This window comes from Hypanus sabinus, chromosome 6 (assembly GCF_030144855.1).
Source record: "Hypanus sabinus isolate sHypSab1 chromosome 6, sHypSab1.hap1, whole genome shotgun sequence".
Lineage (NCBI taxonomy): Eukaryota > Metazoa > Chordata > Chondrichthyes > Myliobatiformes > Dasyatidae > Hypanus > Hypanus sabinus.
Genome location: NC_082711.1, coordinates 59,176,378 through 59,197,411, shown reverse-complemented (window position 1 = coordinate 59,197,411; position 21,034 = coordinate 59,176,378). Strand labels below are relative to the sequence as shown.

The following is a 21,034-nucleotide window of genomic DNA, read 5'->3' as shown; positions in this document are numbered from 1 at the left end:
TCCTTCTTGCACTGTCACTCAATTTTTGAGGACGGTCTGCTCTAGGCAGATTTATGGCAGTGCCATATTCTTCCCATTTCTTGATGATTGACTTAACTGTACCTCAAGGGATATTCAATGATTTGGAAAGTGTCTTGTATCCATCTCATGACTTAGAAACTTAGAAAACCTACAGCACAATACAGGCCCTTCGCCCACAAAGCTGTGCCGAACATGTCCCTACCTTAGAAAATACCTAGCGTTACCCATAGCCCTCTATTTTTCTAAGCTCCATGTACCTGTCCAGGAGTCTCTTAAAAGACTTCTGCTTTTCAATAAGCTTTTGACGAGAGTTGCTTGGACTGTTCTTTTGGCTTCATTGTGTCATTTTTACCAGGATACTGGCTCACCAGCAGTTGGACCTTCCAGATACAGGTGCATTTTTACTGAAATCAATTGAGCTCCCTAACTGCACATGGTGATCTCCATTTAACTTATTATGTGACTTCTGAAGCCAGTTGTCTGCACCAGTGATGGTTTGGTGTGTCGTATTAATGGGGGGGGGGGTGTGAATACCTATGCAATCCATTATTTTGTGTTTTATTTTTGTAATTAATTTTGGTCACTTTGTAGAGATCTGTTTTCATTTTGTCATGAAAGAGTCTTTTTCTGTTGATCAGTGTCAAAAAAGCCAAATTAAATCCACTGTGATTCAAAGTTGTAAAACAATGAAACATGAAAACTTCCAAGGGGGTGAATACTTTGTATAGGCACTGTAAATCCAGCATTTGTTTCCTCTCTACTCTATCTTAATCTGCTCTTTACAGTTCCTCCAGAGAGATCATCTATAATTAACAAGTGTATTTCAGACTCCCTTGGTCTCTCTTAATCTCTGGCCTGTCACAGGCATTCCTTTTATTCTCTCCACCACTTTTTATGCAATTTAAATCAGGCTAATTTTCTAACCTCTTAGATTTGTGAAAGGTCATTGATATGTAATGTTAATTTATTTTCTTTTTACACTTGCTGTCTGATTTGCTGAATGTTTTCAGCAAATCCTGTTTTTTTTTATAACTTTATCAGCATTCAAATGTTGCCAATTGAATTTCTGTGGGAATTGAAATGCAAGAATAAGAATTTTATATGGGAAGTTGTTTCTGCGAGGGCAAAATGTGTTAGCAAGCTCAGATGCATTGGGTAGGTGATATCTGGTACAGCTTCAAATACAACAGTAGAGCTTTCGAACCATTGAAGTTTATGAAAAGTCAAAAATTGGAAACTCCTAAATGGATTGTGCTAATAACTGAAGCATGATGTGAGGGTTTCAGTAGAAGGGCTCATTTGAAAAAGATGATGCTTCCGGCGAATTTCAATCGCAACTCTAAATACGTATATCAAAATCAGAAATGTTTTAATATCAGAGTTAATTTCATTAACTATAAACAGCAATAGATATTAATTAGATTATAAGAATTGAAAATATCTGTGATCTCATAGAGAAACTGCAACTGGTTACTGACATTAAAATTCTACTAGGACTGTTGATGGTCAGAATTTTGTATAGCTGCAAAACAAACTGCTGGAGGAACTCAGCAGGTCGAGGTGTGTGTGTGTGTGTGTGTGTGAGAGAGAGAGAGAGAGACGGGGGAGGAACTGTTGATGTTTTATTCTGATGCAGAGTGTCTATCTGAAACATCAACAGTTAATTCTCCCCGCACAGAGGATGCAGGGAGTTGAGTTCATCCGGCAGATTGCTTGTTGCTCTAGATTCCAGTATCTGCAGTCTCTACTGTCCCTCAAGATGCAGCCATGATTTACAGTAAAGCCATTGACTCTTCTTTGTGCATCAATGTCAAATGTCCTTGTATTTGTAGAAGATTGTAGCCTTCATTACCACCTTTGCATTATCAAAGCTAGCTTGCTTTTTAAAAATTTTTGCTCACATAGATATTGCAATTGGAACGCCATTTGGAGGTGAGGACAGAAGAGGCAAAGTTCTGATCTACAATGGCCAAAAAACTGGGTTAACCTCCAAGCCATCACAGGTCCTGGAGGGCTTGTGGGCCTCTCAGTCAATGCCATCTGGATTTGGTTTTACTCTACGAGGAGGGTCAGACATAGACAGAAATGAGTACCCAGGTATGAATTACCTTAACTTACACTTTAAATATTAGTAAAATATCACTTGTCAGAGGATAATATCCCATCAATATGACGAGAGACCAATGAAAATAGTGATTTAGTGGTCGAGAGTCCTCTGCTTACACATACTAGATGACGCGGGTTCATTCAGTACAGTTTCATTGCTGTGAGGCTTACTCAGCTTTATTTAGACAGCGTTCTGCACTTGCCTGTGGTTTTTAATGATTGGAAGGTCCTGACTATCACAGCGTCCTGTTCATTTGTTTTCAGAGGTTTTACTGGCAGTCAAGCCCCTTTATCAGTACCCTGTGTGTACCTGAATTTCTGATACTAGAGATTCTGCCTTTGAGCACTTAGCAACAATACACAAAGGCATTGTAACTGCATTAGACCAACAACATTGCATTTACAGTCATTTATTTGTACTGCAGTGGGCAAAGCAATCCAATAGGCAAATGATATGGATCTTTTCACTCTTCTTGGAATAGAGCAAATAAACACAATCATTAAATGCCCTTGCCTCTCTCTAAAAAAGCTGTGAGTGGTAATACTGCTTGTACCAACACTGGTTTAAAATTACATTAGTTTTTCCATCTGCTGCTTTTCAGATAGTTTAATCTGCTTCATAGTGCTAGGGATTCTCCAGGTAACTATGAACCGTCAGTACTGACCAAATTTTATTTAGTCTAAAGGCATTCAACTCAGTAAAATCAGTTTCATAAGGTCATGGAGTTGTACAACATAGAAACACTGGGCCCATACTGACTGTCAGACCCATTTTTACTAATCCCGCTTGCCTGGATTAATTCTATATCTCTCTACACCCTCCTCATTCAAGAATCTGTCAAATACCTCTTAAATATTTTACTGTTCCTGCATCTACCAGCTCTCTTGGTAGATCATTGCAGAAACCACTGACTCCTGTGAAAACATTACCCTCCAGTTCTCCTTTATATTTTCTCCTCTTTCCTTAACCCTATGCTTTCTAGCTTTGGACACCTCTACCATTGGAAACAGTCACTATCCTTCTTCTGAAAAAGGGTCTCGGCCTGAAACATCGCAATCTATTTGTTTCCATAGATGCTGCCTGACCTGCTGAGTTCCTCTAGCATGTGTTGCTTTAGATTACCAGCATCTGAAGATGTTATTGTGTTTATGAGCCTATTTGTGTCCCTTACAAATGTATGTGGTTCAGTCGCATCACTTCTCAGCCTCTTTTGCACCAGTGAAGTCAGAAATAAACTTTCCAATTTCTCCTGGTAACTCCCCTCCAATCTCGTTAACACCCATGTGACTATTTTCTGCAGCCTCTCTGGCTTAAACACACTAAAGTGTGGTGACCAGTAGTGTGCTCAAAGGACAGTATGGCAGCATAATGGTATTATAGAGCCAGCAACCCCGGTTCGATTCTGGCGCTAACTATTTGTGTTCTCTCCACGTCTGCATGGATTTCCTCCGGGAGCTGCAGTTTCCTCTCACATTCCACAGACACGTAGCTTAGTAGAGGCTAATTGGACAGAAATGCTCAACTGGGTGGAGTGGACTCGTTGGCCAGAATGGCCTGTTATTGCACTACATCTATAAAGAAATAAATACTGTGCCTTAACCAATATTTTGTACAACTGTAACTGTACTGCAAGAGTTCCTTTGGTGTTACAGCTTTGTCCAACCACATTTAAAAAGATTATTGAAAGGGAATGTTAACTTGTTGAAATGGATACCATTGAGCCCCTTTTATTTTACTTGATTTTCTCAGCTCAGAGATTGTTTTATAATAATTATTACAGAATTCTGTGATGCTTTAAAGCTTGAGCTGCTTTTAAATTTCCAAGTATTAGTATTCATCATCACACTTCACCTGTTATTTAATTTCCTTTGGAAAGGAACTTAATTGAAATTATATGATTATAACCTGTCAAGGAGTATCTGTCAGTGGGCTCTGTGGTAGGTGTGATGCAATTGCAGCTTGGGGTGTCAGAGTTTGGAGTTCATTGCTGACCATCTGCAAGAACTTGGTATGTCCTCCTTTGGAATGCATGGGTTTTCTCTAAGTGCTTCGTTTTCCTCCCACAGTCCAAAGACCTACAGGTTGGTAGGTTAATTGGTCATTGTAAATGGTCCCTTGATTAGGCTGGGATTTGCTGGGCAGTGCAGTTTGAAGGGCTGGAAGGGCCTATTCCTCACTGTATCTCAATAAATAAATCAATGAATGCATATAATGTGATTATTATAGTTAACATTGAAACAAAAGATGAATGAAAAATCGAGTGCATGGTTTAATTTACAGCTTTCTTGGTTTAACAAGCTTAATTAAGGATGATTTTATTTCCTATTGGATTATTGTTGAAACTTGATTTTGTTCAGGAGCACAAATGGTTAACGATTTGTCGCCACTTGTCTTTTTGCAGTAGTTAAGAAAATATATCATCTAGAAAAGGCTAAGAAAGAAACAATTTCTTGGTCAATGGCACCTCAAGTGCTTTGCATTTACTGTGAAACACATACAAAATGCTGGGGGAGCTCAACAGGCCAGGCAGCATCTGTGGAGAAGAGTAAACTGTTGACGATTCAGGATTGAAGAAGGGGTTCGGCCTACAACGTCTACTGTTTACTCTTTTCCACAGATGCTGCTGAGTTCCTCTGGCATTTTATGTTTGTTGCTTTGGATTTCCAGCATCTGCAGATTTTATCATGGTTGTAAATCTGAGTCTATTGTAGTGGGTGAACACTTGATAGAAATTGGGAGGGCTTATATTGTTTCCATAATTGACCACACAAAGAATTCCCAATATGCAGAACAGTGCACTTCCTGAACATGACTGGGGTATTGAAGTTAAATCACAGAAGAGCTGTACACGTCTACTTCTAGACTAGCAAACTGATGTACCGGCAGCCATTTAATCCACTGGTAACAGCACTGTCACAATCAAAACTCCATTCACTACTCTGTATCCCAAATGCTCATTCTATACAAAGCTCAAAAAATGCCATCATGAAAGGAGCCAGTCAGCATCTCTGAATCCATAGCTCCCTGAAAGTGGCAGCACAATTAGATTGGTGGTGAATAATACATGCTGCATACTTGCCTTCACTTGTTGAGGCATGAAGTGTAAAACAATGACGAAGTCATGTTACAGCTGTATCTAACTCGATTAAGCCACATTTGGGGTGTGGATGCTGCATATAGGAAGGATGTAGAAATTTTGGAGAAAGTGCAGAAGAAATTCACCAGGAGGTTGCCTGGATTAGAGAGTATTAGCTATAAGGAGAGTTTGGACAAATTGAATGGTTTACTCTGGAACGCTTGCAGAAGCAGAGACGGGGTAGATGGTGTTCTTTTCCCTTGTGTATATGTTTAAGGTGACTGGGGATAAGTTTAAAGGGAACTTGGGGGGGGGGGGAATGTTTACACAGGGGGTGGTCGAAGCTGAAAAACACTGCCGGGGAGATAGTGGAAGCATTCACCACAGAGATGTTTAAGAGGCATTTCGTCAAACATATGAACAGAGAGGTGAAATTAGTTTAATTTGGCATCATGGTTAGCAGAAGCATTGTGGGCCACAGGGCCTGTTCCTGTCCTGTACTATGCTATGTCTATGAAGAAAAGGCTTTAAAAAGTCTTTTGAGACTTTATGAAATTTTCCAACTTAGTTCCTGGCTGCAATTTTATGAAATTGAGTCCAGCAATAGCTTTTTGTCCAGCTGTGTCAAGGTAGAGTTAGTAATCTGAAAAATACAAAAGTATTTTTCACTTTCATCTTTCCATATGTTCACATAAACACATCATGGTTTGCAATTAAATTGGAATAAATAGTTATAACATAACTTTTAGCCCAATACAGGAAATTATTCAAAGTACTCCCCAGAAATAGCAGTAAAGGAGACTATGAAACCTGCTCTTGTCTAGAAATCTAGTGGAAATCGTAATATTTGACGCCAGTGGTTTTTCTTCGATTAGCAAAGGTAACCACTGCTTTTTAATTTATTTTTATTGTCATTCAGTCTAGTTTATTGGAAAGGTTTGCCTGCACTACAAGAGGGACTGTGGTTCAAATGTTTTTTAATTGACTGCAAAGTGCTGTGGGATATTCTGACGATGTGAGAAGTGTAATAAAAATCTGAAGGTTTAAATCTAAATTTAGTTTCACTTAATTGCATTTTCCTCAAGGCTTTGTCAGAGTCTCACTCAGAAACAAACTTGGAGCATGTTTTAATAGTCTTGAATCCTCATCGTCCATTCATCAACAACATTATCGGCACGATGCCCATTATCTGTGAAGATAGACGGGGTTAAGTGTCATCAATTTACATAAATAATGAATAGTGAGGAGGAATTGCACTCGTATATCTTTCAAAGTTTCTGAGTGCCTACAGCGCTATAGAGTTAGTGAGGAAACTTTGAACTGAAGTCATGGTTGTAATGTTGGAAATCTGGCAGTGAAATCACTTGGACTGAAACAGAGAACTTTAAACGCAGTGAATTTCCAGAGCGGGTATATTCCAAGTGTGATCTGTTAATCTGCTTGCAAGTGTTGGCTGAGTGATATCTATCAGCACTGAAAAGAACTCCCCTGATGTTCTTTGAAGAACTGCAAGGGGTATTTGCCTCCACCTAGGAGGGAAGGTGAGGTTAACATCTCACCTGAATGACATCACCTCTAACAATGAAGCCTTCATTCGGTTTCATTGGAGATCCAAGCCTTTGTGCTCAGTTAGAATTATGAGGATGCAGCCAAGACTCAAGGGACTGAGTTGAAGAGAGAGGTCGAACAGGGCAGCACTTTACTAGAACATTGAACATAGAACAAGCCCTTTGGTTCACAATGTTGTGCTGAATCAAACAAAATAGTAATTTAGTGGCCAGTTGAACTAATCTCCTATGCCCTCAGAATATCCTTCTCCCTCCTCTTTCCTCACATTCATGTGCCTAGCTAAATGTCTCTTAAACGTATCTGCCTCCACCACCACCTCACCCCAGGCAATCCATTCCAGGCACCCACCACTCTCTGTTTAAGAAAAATTTGCCTCTTAAATCTTCTTTAAAGTTACTCCCTCTCACCTTAAATGCATGCCCTCTGGTATTAGATACTTCAACCCCGGGAAAAAGATACTGTCTGTCTACTCTATCTATCCCTCCCTCCCATAATACACTGGAATTTAGAAGAATGAGAGGGGATCTGATTGAAACATATAAGACTATTAAGGGATTGGACATGTTGGAGGCAGGAAGCATGTTCCCGCTGATGGGTGAGTCCAGAACTAGAGGCCACAGTTTAAGAATAAGGGTTCGGCCATTTAGAACTGAGATGTGGAAGAACTTTTTCACCCAGAGAGTGGTGGATATGTGGAATGCTCTGCCCCAGAAGGCAGCGGAGGCCAAGTCTCTGGATGCATTCAAGAGAGGGTTAGATAGAGCTCATGGATAGCGGGGTCAAGGGATATGGGGAGAGGGCAGGAACGGGGTACTGATTGTGTATGATCAGCCATGATCACAATGAATGGCAGTGCTGGCTAGAAGGGCCAAATGGCCTACTCCTACATCTACTGTCTATTGTCTATAATCTCATAAACCTCGTCAAATTTCCTCTCAGTCTCCAATGCTTCAGAGAAAACAGCCTAAGTTTATCCAGTCTCTCATGATAGCACATGCTCTCTAAACCAGGCAGCATCTTGGTAAACCTCCTCTGCACCCTCTCCAAAGCCTCGACATCCCCTAAGTGATCAGAGCTGTATGTAATACTGCAGATACAGCTCAACCAGAGTTTAATAAACTTGTAACGTAACTTCTTGATTTTTTTGAACTCAATCCCTCATCTAATAAAGGCAAATATGCCATATATCTTTTTAACCACTCTATCAACCTTCATAGTCACTTTCTGGGAGCTGTGAACTTGGACCCCAAGATCCTTATGCTCATCAACAGTTAAGAGATTTGCTCTTAACAGTGTACTGTCTCTTTACATTTGACCTTTTGTTTCACAAAATCTTGGTTAATCCCTTCCTTTCTGGATGCAGCGATTCAGATTGACGGGTTCACGATATGCCGCAAAGACAGGCTTGCTGAATCTTTCAAAGGCGGGGAAAAGGATTTGCTTCATGATCAGTTCCTCCTGGTGTACAAACATGGTGGTTCTGTCCCAGTCTTGTTCACCAGACCAGAACAACTTTCAATCAAGTACCATCTGTTTCACCTGCCGTAGGAGATTTCAGTGACCATTTTGGTAGCAGTGTACATCCCACCACAGGCCATTATCAAATAAGGCTCTAGACAAACTGTGTGATGGGACCAACAGGCATGAAACAGCACATCCTGATACCTTCCCCATCATTTTGGAGGATTTTATCCAGGCCAGCTTGAAAAAGCCTCTTACAGGACTTAGAGGACTGTTTTGAAATGGTGGACTGGACCGTATTCAAGGACTCATCCTTGAGTATGAATGAACATGCCACGGCTGTCACCGGCTTCATTAAAACCTGTGTGGGTGAGTGTGTACCAATGAGAACTTACTGCACATACCCAAATAAAAAGCTGTGGATAAACCAGGAGGTTCATAGTCTGCTGAGGGTTAGATCTATGGTATTCAAATTTGGTGACCCAGCTCTGTACAAGGAAACCAGGTATGACTTGTAGAGGGCTATTTCAAGATCTAAGGAACAATTCCAAGTGAGGTTGGAAGCGTCATTGGATGAACATCAACTCTGGCAGGGTTGGAAGGCCATGACTTCCTACAAAGTGAAATCCAGTATCATGAACGGCAGTGATGCTTCACTCCCAGATGAACTGAATGGCTTTTACGCTTGCTTTGAAAGGGAGAATGAAACCACAGCCGTGAGGGTCCCTGCTGCACCTGGTGACCTGTACTCTCTGGCTCGGATACAGATGTCAGTCTGTCTTACAGAAAGGTGAACCCTCACAAGGCAGTAGGTCCCGATGGTGTTCCAGGTAAGGCTCTGAAAACCTGTGCCGACCAAATGGCGGGGTTGTTCAAAGACATTTTCCATCTCTCATTGCTACAGTTAGAAATTTGCACCTGCTTTGAAAAGACAACAGTTATACTGGTATCCAAGAAGAGCTGTGTGAGCTGCCTTAACGACTAACATCCAGTAGCACTCACATCTGTGGTGATGAAAAGCTTTGAGAGGTTGGTCATGGCTAGAATGAAATCCTGCCTCAGCAAGGACCTGGACCCACTACAATTTGCCTATCACCACAATAGGTCTACAGTTGATGTGATCTCATTTGCTCTCATTTGTGTTGGGTCACCTGGACAATATAAAAACCTATGTCAGGATGCTGTATGTTGACTACAGCTCAACGTTTAACACCATGGCTTCTGTACCTCCCTCTTCACTGGATCCTTGACTTCTTAACCAAAAGACCGCAACCTGCGTGGATTGGAAATAACATCTCCACCTCATTGGCGCACTTCTGGAATGTGTGCTTAGCTCACTGCTGTACTCTCCCCACATTCATGACTGTGGCTAGGCAGAGCTCATGTGCCATCTATAAATTTGCTGATGATACAATCATTGTTGGAAGAATCTCAGATGGTGATGAGAGGGAGTATGGGATTGTGATATACCACCTAGTTGAATGGTGTCGCAGCAACAGCCTTGCACTCATTGTCAGTAAGACCAAAGAGCTGACTGTGCACCTCAGAAAGGGTAAGATGAAGAAACACACACCAGTACTCGTAGTAGAGACAGTAAGCAAGTTCAAGTTCCTGTGTGTCAAGATCTCTGAAGACCTAACCTGGTCCCAACATATCAATGTAGCTATAAAGAAGGCAAGACAGTGGCTATATTTCAATATTTAATTAGGAGTTTGAGTCACTTCAAACACTTGCAAATTTCTACATTATGTACTGTGGAGAACATTCTAACTGGCTGCATCACCATCTGGTACAGGGGCGGGTGGCTACTGCACAGGATCAAAGTAAGCTGCAGAGGTTTGTAAATTTGGTCAGCTCCATTTTTTGGCACTAGCCTCTAGTATCCAGGACATCTTCATGGAGCAGTGCCTCAAAAAAAGCGGCTTCCATCATTGAAGCTGTGAACACTACCTCACTGCTTTTTATTTCTTCTTTTTTGCTCTACTTACTTAACAATTAATATATTATATATTTATATATACACGTGTTGGCACGTGGCCAAGTGGTTAAGGCATTCGTCTAGTTATATGAAGGTCACTAGTTTGAGCCTCGGCTGAGGCTTGCGTATGTGTCCTTGAGCAAGGCATTTAACCACACATTGCTCTGCGATGACACCGGTGCCAAGCTGTATGGGTCCTAATGCCCTTCCCTTAGACAACATTGGTGGCATGGAGAGGGGAGACTTACACTTTGGGCAACTGCCAGTCTTCTATTAAAAAAAAACCTTGCCCAGGCTTGCGCCCTGGAAACTTTCCAAGCTGCAAATCCATGGTCTATCGAGACTAACGGAGGCCTACACATGCACACACACACACATATATATGTGTAATTCACAGATTTTTTTCTATATTTATCATGTATTGTTTTGCTGCTGCAAAGTTAACAAATTACACAAAATGTGCCGGTGATATTAAACCTGTTTTGGATTCTGACTGACCATGGTACAACACTTCACATTTGGTCGGGTTAAAATCCATCTGCCATTTCTCCGTCCGTATCTGCAACAGATCTATATCCCATTGTATTCTTTGCCAGTCTTATACACTATTTACAAAACCACCTATCTTAATATCATTTGCAAACTTACTAACCCACCCATCTACATTTTCATCCAGGTCATTTACATACATCACCAGCAGCCCTGGTCCCAGTACAGATTCCTGTGGAACACCATTAATCACAGACCTCCAGCTAGAATAAGTCCTTTCAACCATCACCTTCTGTCTTCTATGGGCAAGCCAGTTCTGAATCCAAATGGTTAATTAACCATTGATAGTACACAGCTTAATCTTGTGGATGAGCTTCCCATGAGGGAAACTAAAATCCATATAGACAACATCTACAGCTCTCCTTTCATCAATCACCCTTGTCACCTCATCAAAAAACTTAATCAAGTTAGTAAAACACGACTTGCCCTATACAAAGCTATCGTAGCTCTTCCTACTTAGGCCATGGTTTTCCAAATATTCATAAATGCTGTTCTAAGAATTCTCTCCAGTATCTTCCCTACCACTGATGTGAGACTCACCAGTCTATAGTTTTTAGGATTATCCCTGGTTCCTGGAACAATAGAACAACATTAGCTACTCGCCAGTCCTCTGGGACCTGGCCTGTGGCTAGAGAGGACGCAAATATATTAGTCAAGGCCCCAGAAATCTCTTCAGACCCTGTAGACTTATCCTCCTCAATGCTCTTTAAGAGACCCACCACTAACTCCTCCTTTACTTCAAAATGCCCGTCTTGGCACTGACATCTCTGTCCTCCATATCCTTCATCTTGGTTAATATTGATGTACTCATTAAGGATCACACTTGTCTTTCACATCCAAGCAAATGTTCCCCCTTTATCTTTAAGCCCAAAATCATCTGTTCCCATTAACTCTCTCTAGATCCTGCATGATATTCTCATAATTTGTCCTGTTCCAATTTCATACTCTCCCACAAGGTCCATGCTTATCCTTATCTATAGCCATCTTAAAACTTGAGGTGTTGTGGTCACCGTTCTCTAACTGTTCACCCACCAAAAGGTCGATCACCTGGCCAGGCTCATTACTCAACACTAGGTCCAGTACAGCCCCTGCTTTTGCTTTTTGAAACCCTCCAGGATGCACCTAACAAATTCTGCCTCATTTAAACCTCTTGCATTAAAAAGTTCCTATTGTTTTTACACCTTTCCTTAATCTGCCTGCATGTCTCTTCCTTCTATGTCCCAATGGCTTTTGTGGGGTAGTGCTGGAAAGTCTATAGTAAAATCCCATGGGAGGTAGAAGTCCCAAATTTGCTGGTTGAATTTAGATAGTGGTCACTTTACCATGGTCTGATACTGGACTCTTAAATCCTCCATCAGTTATGTTGGGAAACTTTTGCCAAGTTACACCTGGGAGAGGAAGAGCTGGTCCTTTATTTCTCTCAAGAGAAGGAAACTGGGTGAAGGATAAGGGCCACTGAAATATTTTGTGCATTATTTAATAATTGAGATTTTTTGCTGCTTTTAATTTCCATGAAAAATGTTGCTGTGATTTAAAAAAATTAATGTTTTAGTTGTTTGATTTTTCATGGATTCTGATGTTTCTGAATAATATAATCTTGGAATATAGATTTACTGGCTGTCAATATTAAGTTCATTCTTTCCACGTGGAAGGCTGCTCCTGACAAATCCTTCCCCAGATCCTTCCACCACCATGTGACCATGAAAGCTTCCGCCTTTTGTAGGATCATCCATTTTGGATTAGGTGGCTTTAAGCAACATCAGGGAAGATGGGACCGGTAAATTTTTGCAGAAGTCAGCAGTGAGTGCAACAAGCCTGTTGTTGCCAAAAAATTCTGTTCCTGTGAGATGAGTGGTAAATTAATCTATTTTTTCAGGAGAATTGTTGACTAAAATACTGGGAGAGCTGCCAGTACTATTTTGAATAGTGTTCTGGGATCTATAATACTTACCTGAACTACTTGAGCAGGCAGGCAGGAGCTTGGCTTTACCTCTCAACTGAGAAATGATCAGGTTGAGTGTTATTGCAGACCCCACATAAACATCGGATGACTGCTTCGCTCCAGCCTGTCCTTCATTGCTTGGAACGAGGCTCTGCCTTTGCTTTGTATATACAGAAGTTGTATTTATCAAGTCCTTTTTACATTCTTGTTCAGCTATACAGAAATATTTTTATAGCTAATATTTGTTCATTATGTTGTATGACGTGGGCAATCATGGTCTTTCCATGACCATGATTGTTCTTGGCAAATTTTTCTACAGAAGTGGTCTGCCATTGCCTTCTGAGCAGTGTTTGTTTTTACAAGACGGGTGACCCAGCCATTGTCAATGCTCTTCAGAGATTGTCTGCCTGGCGTCAGTGGTCGCATAACCAGGATGTGATGTGGGCCAGCTGCTAATGAAAGAATGCTTTTGAAATTTATCATTATTGAAGTGTAAGAGACAGAAAGGCCAGTTTGCCTGAAGCAAGGTCCAATGAGCACAAGAAGATGAATTAGAAATTTTTGTGTGGAACACAGTTGATTCCCAGTGATATGTACATTATGGATTAGAACACTTTGTAATCATTATGCCCTCTAGAAATTCAATCAGGCAGTTCTACTCATCAATTGCATTTGAGATAATACCTCTATTCTGCCTTTGAGATCTATGTAGCTCTATATAAAAAGCTTCTTTAGATCATTGTTCTTCTCTACATTGGAGTACGTCTGATCCTGAAGTAGATTCCAGTGTGCTTCCATTCTTATCTCCTGTCTTTTAGTCCTCACACCCCACATCACACTGATTCCCTCACCAGCTGGCTCCTTGAGTACCTCCAGGAAGAGGTCCTGACTGCTCACACTGGGCTCATAATTGCAGTTCCCAAATCACTGTCCATTTCTGGCACCGTCTGGACATTGCGGAGATCCACGCCTCTCTTTGACAGCGAGCTTCATTTTAACTCTCAGTGCTGTCCCTCTCTCGAGAGAGCCTCTGAGCCTAGTCCTAGACTTACCTGAGGCTTTATTTTGAGAGCTACACAATGCATGCGTAGCAAAGGAAATTGTTTTCTGTACATTTTTAGTAGTCTGTGATACCTTGGCCCTTGGCATATCTGAATTTTAAATTTGGAGCAGGTGTGTGAAAGGGTTGGTTGTTGGTGCACTGTGCAATATATCTTTATTGTTCTTTTCTGGTGACAATGAATTTCATTGTTAGTGAAATTGATGGAGGGTCAAGATTGGCCACCGTTCTGGAAATTACTCCCCCGCTTTTCCTCAAAGCAGTACAGTGGGATCTTTCACGTCAGCCTGAGGGAATGGACAAGCTCAGTAAGCAACCCATCTGAACGAATACTGCCTCAACATTGCAACCTCAGGAAAATCAGCAAAAAAAAATACTTGGCAACATTGGGCACATTGACATACTATTCAGTCCAACACACAGAACACTGGGGAAACTCACCCAGTCATCTTTGGGTCCTGATGAAGGGTCTCAGCCTGAAGGTCAACTGCTTATTCCCCTCCATAGATCTGACCTGACCTGCTGAGTTCTTCCATAATTTTATGTGTTGCTCAAGATTTCCAGCATCTGCAGAAACTCTTGTGCCTCTGATACTCCTAGTTCAAAATTTCTCCTGTGTCATATAGCAGCTTCAGTTGAGTCAGTCAGAGAGGCCTATCTTATGATCAGTCGGTAACAACATAAGCAGATGCTAAGTATTGATAAAAACTTCGCTTTGTTCCATTAGTGAAAAAGTAAGAATTATTGGATGCAGCCGGTCATGCAGCAGCTGTGGAAAGATAATTGGAATTAACATTTTGGGTTGCAGGTTTTTAGGTTTGGCTGTCCATAATTCTCCACCTGTTTCCTCATGTTGGTGATGAGCTTGGATTTCAATGAATCTCTCTCAGTCCAGAGCAATGCCTTAGGCATAAAGGGTCAGCGTTATGTGCCTTTTACCCAGAACTGCTGTACATTGACAAGTCTCTCAAGTGCTGTGAGTTGTAACTTGGCAGCCATAGGACAGAGGGACTTGCTCACTCTTGGAATTGTGGCAGAAGAAGAGGATACACAGCATTTAATGATGCAGGGAATGTCTGAAGCAGTCTTCAAGGAAGTGGATGGTGTTCTGCATCCAAGACTGGGGTGTTGGCTTTGTAAGACATCTAAGTAAACCAGTGGGCTGGGATGGGAAGGACATTGTCAGTCTCTAGAATCAAAAGTATCACCAAAAGCTTGACGCAGACTGCAGGAGAAATTGTATAGGTCTTTATTTTGCTTTTGTTAATGCACAAGATTAATTTGATGAGTTGGTACTTTAAATTATAGTTGAGTTAATTAAGATACTGGATTTAAAGAATGATGGATTGGTAATGTATTTCCTATCAGAATAGTTTGTCAATTAGCACTACCCATCCATCTGTTACCCTTGTCATTCTGGGTAGCAGAGGTTACAGGTATGAGTGGTACTGAAAAAGAAGAAACACATGAGATTCTGCAGAAGCTGGAAACATACAGCAACACACACAAAGTGCTGACAGAACTCAGCAAGTCGGGGGAATAATCCATCGATGTTTTGGGCTGAGACCCTTCATCAGGACTGGGAAGGAAGGGAGACGAAGCCAAAATAAGAACAACTGGGGGAAAATATTCTGGATTCTTCCCCCTTCCGTTCCAGTCCTGATGAAATGTCTTTGTCCAAAACATCAATTGTTTATTCTTGTAGATGCCTCCTGACCTGCTGGGTTCCTGCTCCACTTTATGTGTCGCACTGAAAAAGAAGTCCTGGCAGGTAACCCCCACATACTGTGACAATAGTACTCACAGCAGCCAGTCTTAGTTGGTGGCTGAAGGAGTGAGTGCTTAAGATATTGGAACTGATGACAGTCAAATGGGCTACTCTGCTCTGGATGGCACTGAGCTACCAGAGTAATGTAGAGCTGTAGACAACCAGACAAACAGGGAGTGTTGTGTCTCATTCCTGACTTACCACCTGCGGTTGATGGAAATGCTTCAGGAATATGAGGGAGAGGGTTATAATGTGAAGCGAATCTTTCTCTCTGGTTATTTCTTGTCTAAAATGTTCTCCATTGTTGCAATTGACAGAACAATCTGAACTAAAGCTGGCAGATAGTTTTCATTATACCAGAGATCTATAAAAATAACTCTCCATGCACTATCACAATAATAAATGAAATGGCTGAAACGAAAGGAAAAGCAGTAATCTGTCAGTGTAGCTGAGTTCTGGCGAGCGACCCATATAAACACAGCACCCCCATTCTTCTCTTCTGGCGGACTGCCTAATATCCTTGCAACAGTGAATTATGAGGACAGTGTTGTATGTAAGACCAAGGGGCTCCAGCGGATGTGAATGACAGCACCTCCATCATGCTCAGAAGTCATAGCCCGAGGAATTGCTCCAGGTAATTTTGTTTTTACTATTGGAAGAGATTGGATCACCCTAACACTGTTTGTGAAGGACACATAAAGGGCAAAGCCTTCAGCTGCGAAACTCACAGAATAACAGTGCCAAACACCCCCATATAATGCAGCACCACTACGGCTTCTATATTGCAGTCCTGCTTTTTGTGTTGCACGTTCTTCCCATTGTAACTGTCTATTGCAGTCGGTGTGACCACAGAAGCTGGATCTTAAAGGAACAAAAGAATACTTCCACCCATGGGGGAGTGTTTCTGAAGAATGAATAAACAGTGTAGTGATGGGGCTGGGAAGGGTAGGGTGGCACAATATTGCTGTGAGTATCCTTCTGGGGTGGGGTCAGAGTGAACTGGTGATGAGTTGGCGGTGCCCATTGCTTTTTTCTCTTGGGAACCCTGAGATCCTTCAGCATAGTCAGGGGACTCTGGAAGGTGGCTGCCAGGAAGATCTCTGTAAGGACCTGAGTGCAGTTAACAAAGACCTCCGCTTTGGGAAAGCCTGCAGTCCAGGAAGACCACTGTGCCTGGCTTGCACAGCCTTGTGGGCCGAAGATAAATAGGCAAAGGCGGACCTGGCTGTATTGTTGGCTTCCCCAAAGTGGAGGTGTTCAGAGGCTGCACTCACAGAGGCCTTCCTGACAAACTCCTCCCAGGCCTTTGTGTTTAGGTGATTTTTTTCAATGCAGCAGTGAGCCGCGAACTGCGAAATGTGGCATAGATCACTGGCACTGAGCTGAATGACCCTGAGGCAAGAAAATAAGAGTGACAGTGATCCAGGATTGCAAAAGTAAAGTAGTCCATGCACACATAATAGAGGTCATAGAAGATCTCAGCTGTCAGTGTGGGCAAGCAATGTAGTTTGAAATGCACAGGGGACAGAGATAAAATGGACTTGAGGAACAATTTCTTCATGCAGAGTGTGGTGTATGCATGGAATGAGCTGCCAGAGGAAATGGCTGAGGCAGCGTTAGTAAGAACATTTAAAAGGTATTTGGGTAAGTATCCAGAGGATGTAGACTAAAAGCAAACAAGCTGGACTAATTTGGTGGACACGATGATCAGCTTAGGCAATTTGGGCTGTCTCCATGCCCTGTTACTTTATCACTCTGAATGTTTGCTTTTGGCATAAATTGTTTGGGGGAGGAAAAAGTTCATAGGATCTCACGATCTGAGTGAGTAAGAACCACTGAGGTTGAAAATGTTGTACAACTGTAAACATTACTTGGAGGAGTTTTACAACTGAAATAATGTTTAGGAGAATCCCACTATAAAATGAAGGCACAGGCTTCCTGTGAGGTATCAAGGCACTCAGTAATATGTGCAAAATTGTTTGCCTCTGCATTAACACTGTTTTCAAAAGCACAGCAGCATAATTTAGAATCTCTGAATAACTTTCCAGCCTTTGAGCTTCAGAATTGAACTTCATGATCTTTTAGGCAGCTCATTCTCACCTGTTGACGGCTGATCATCAATGTGTTAAAATGCAAAGTGCCCACTCTGAGGGTTCATAGGCGTCTGACCTCCCACCATCAGATCCCCAGCCATAGGGTCTAGTGAAGCCATTGTCCCATTCTCAATCTTCTTGAAACTCTGTCGATTTACTTATCATATGGAGCCAATGTTAACCATCCTAACAATAATACATTAAACTATTTCCTCTTATGCTATATCTCCGAAAAAAAAAATCCGGCCATTATTTAATCATTTTGAATCCTACTGCCCTGTCACCTTAACTGTATTATTTTCCTGTAATGATTCTTTATTATTTCTTTGCACGCATTATAATATCTCTGGGATATTTATACATGAATACCAAATACATTTCTTTAACTCATTTTATAAAACCTTTATTAATCCATTAAATTTAAGTGTCCAGACTGATTTTAACAAGTATAGTAAGGCATAGCATTTGTTTTGTAATGTCCCATGCAGTGTCTCAATTTAAAGGCTGAAGAGAAAAAAATATGGGGGGGTTTGCGATGATCAGGGCTGGAAGAAGTTTTCCTTGTTTTAATGCCCAATAGAAACACAAAATCAGGAAGTACACGCACATCATTCAGAATCTGACAGGGAAAACAGATGTAAAGTGTATGCATTTCTTTAAAAAAACTGAAAGATAAGCAGATCTTTTTGCAGAGTGTAAAGGAAGGAAATAGATGTACATGAACTTATTTTGTAGCTTACAGCCCATGAAAGACTTTTTCTGTTGCAAGAGCGAAACAACAGAAGAAAGAGGAGGAAAATTGATAACAGATATTCCAGTCGCCAAGTTAAATGTTTAATAGAGAAGCAGGAATCAAACTAAAAATATACTTGTCACTGTGGGCTTATTTTTTTAAAACGGGTTTCTACTGTCTTACTAAATATACTGCGCCCTTTTGACCAGTAAGCCTTTTGTAATTAGAATATTTTTCTCACTGAAATCACTTAAAAAATAGCAAATTAAAATGCAATAGCTTGGGGAAAGCTGCGGGAAAACGTGGCAACTATTTGAAATGAAATTAGAAAACCCTGGCTTAATACAGTAGATCCTTGGTTTTGTGAAGAGACGGTAAAACAGCCAAATATTCTGTGTAGAGAACTACCTGTCTCCATCACCACCACTTCAGCCCACTGTCACTACCATCACCAACTAAAGCTGCTCACCCTGAATACTAAGAAATCCCTAAGGATGACTGTTTCAGCATGCTTTCTGGAAGTAGAGGGAAGATTTTTCCTAAAGTGTAAACTTATACTAAGCCAAAGGTCAAACCCGAGGGCTTGCAAAGTATGCAGAAGAAACAAAATGAAGCCCTGGACCAGAAAAGCAGCCTGTTCGGTGGTGTCTGAAAGAAGAGAATCAGCTGTTAGCAACTGTACCAATCGCCTTCACCTCCCCTTTAATGTCAAAAGTTATTAGATGCTAATTTCATGTAGGTTTGTAAATGGGTTCACCCAGAGTAAGATCTTTTGAATCATAGAATGCTGCAACACAGAAACAGACCTTTCGGTCCATCTAGTCAATGCCGAACTACATTGATCTGCACCCAAAATAAAAGGAGGGAGGAGCACCAGATGGTGGTGATGGCAGCCAAGGAGATAAAATGAGAGAAGGTGACCTTATCTCCTCACCTGTCCATCGCCTTCCTCTGGTGCTCCTCCCCCCTTTTCTTTCTTACCTGGCCTTCTGTCCTCTTCTATCAGACTCTCCCTTTGCCAGCACTGTATCTCTTTCACCAATCAACTTCCCAGCTCTTTACTTCATCTTTCCCCCTCTTGGTTTCACTTTGTGTTTTTCTCTCTCCCCTACCCTACCTTTTAAATGTACTCCATCTTTTTTTTTCTCTCTCTCCAGTCCTGCCCAAGGGTCTTGGCGTGAAATGTTGACTGTGCTTTTTTCCACAGATGCTGCCTGGCCTGCTGAGTTCCTCCAGCATTTTGTGTGTGTTGTTCCTTTTCTTACCCTCACCCTGGAGGTCCTGCTTTTCAGCTTTCTACCCAGCTCTCTAAAACCTCTCTTCAGGGCCTCCTCGCCTTTCCTACCTATGAAAACTTACCTGATAGTTACTTTGCCCAAGCCTGATGAGTCAAAGGCAAAACCTCAGCATTCTAACACTAGCCCAGTCACACAAACGGCCATTCCACTTCCCCCTGCCTTATTTTGAATTTCCCTTGATAAAGAATTGGGTGTGGATCAATCTCTGAAAACTGCAGTGAAGCGCTGCTTTTGTCATTTTTAATCATGGATCTGTGTGAAGTCACCTCTTCTTCTTGCATCCCCTTTCACTGATTGGGTGCAGATCAATCTCTGAAAACTGCCGCAAAACACTGCTTTTTTACTCTTTAATCTCGGACCTGTGTGAATCACCACTTCTTCTTGCCGTCCCCACTGACTGGGCACAGCTCAAACTCCGAGATGGGTAGAAGAAATGTGTTGTAAGACAAAAGAGCATATGGAGGCAGGTACGGTGAGTGGAGATCAGATTATCCATGATTATATTGAACACTACAGCAAGTTTAAGGGGCATCCTGCTTCATATGTGGAGCTTAGAAAAATAGAGGGCTATGAGTAGCCCTAGATAATTTCTAAAATAAGTACACGTTTGACACAGCATTGTGGGCTGAAGGGCCTATATTGTGTTGTAGGCTTTCTATATTTCTATGTAGGTTTTATGATTTTTTTATATGCCAAGGCCCTGCTGAAGAGGAAATGGAGGATAAGCTGGAAAGTATGAAAGCTGGAAGATGGCTTAGCAGGCATGGTAATTGAGTGGAAGTAATGCTGCACCATTTTTGTAAGATTGGAAGATGGATGGAGCAGTAGTGTGGACCATTCAGCTTCTTGGCGGAGGAAACTTGCTTGGGGAATAAAATTTCTTTTCATGAACCTGAATGCAGAAACCAGAGACTGATAAACTAAATCAAATGATATGATGTGAAAACTGGAGAAATAGACGGACTGTAGAAATCCTGATGGCAAGTGCATAACTCAGGTGTTTACAGAAGTTGGTAGGCTTGTTGAGCTAATTGCCAGAGAAGTCAAGGACGTACTGGAGGAGATTGACTATGTGAAGTTGACTGTTGGCTGTTACTGAAATTCTCAGCATAAGAGTTTGAGTTAGAAGCTGAGTTTTTACAATTACCAACATGTTGGTAAATGGGAGAGGAACTAAGGAAGGTCACATTGAAAGTGTTCCAGATATTTTGCACAAAGGGGGGAATCCGGTGCAGGTGGAAGAACAGATTCTTGCAGCAAAGGATTTGAGTGCAGGTGCATTTTCTGATACCGTTCTCCTCCAAAGTCAACAATCAATTGGCATATTAGTTTTCAATGACATAACTAATTTAGAAATGCTCTTTACTGGTGCACTAAAT

At 41.5% G+C, this 21,034-nt stretch overlaps 1 protein-coding gene across 1 annotated transcript in view; it reads left to right on the top strand.

Moving 5' to 3' along the window:
* The window catches only part of itga8 (integrin, alpha 8), a 242,751-nt gene that overhangs the window by 78,930 nt on the left and 142,787 nt on the right, over window positions 1–21,034 (top strand). The window contains exon 13 of the mRNA XM_059972246.1: window positions 1,927–2,118. Coding sequence (XP_059828229.1) covers window positions 1,927–2,118 — 192 coding nt within the window. The remainder of the gene's footprint in view (window positions 1–1,926; window positions 2,119–21,034) is intronic.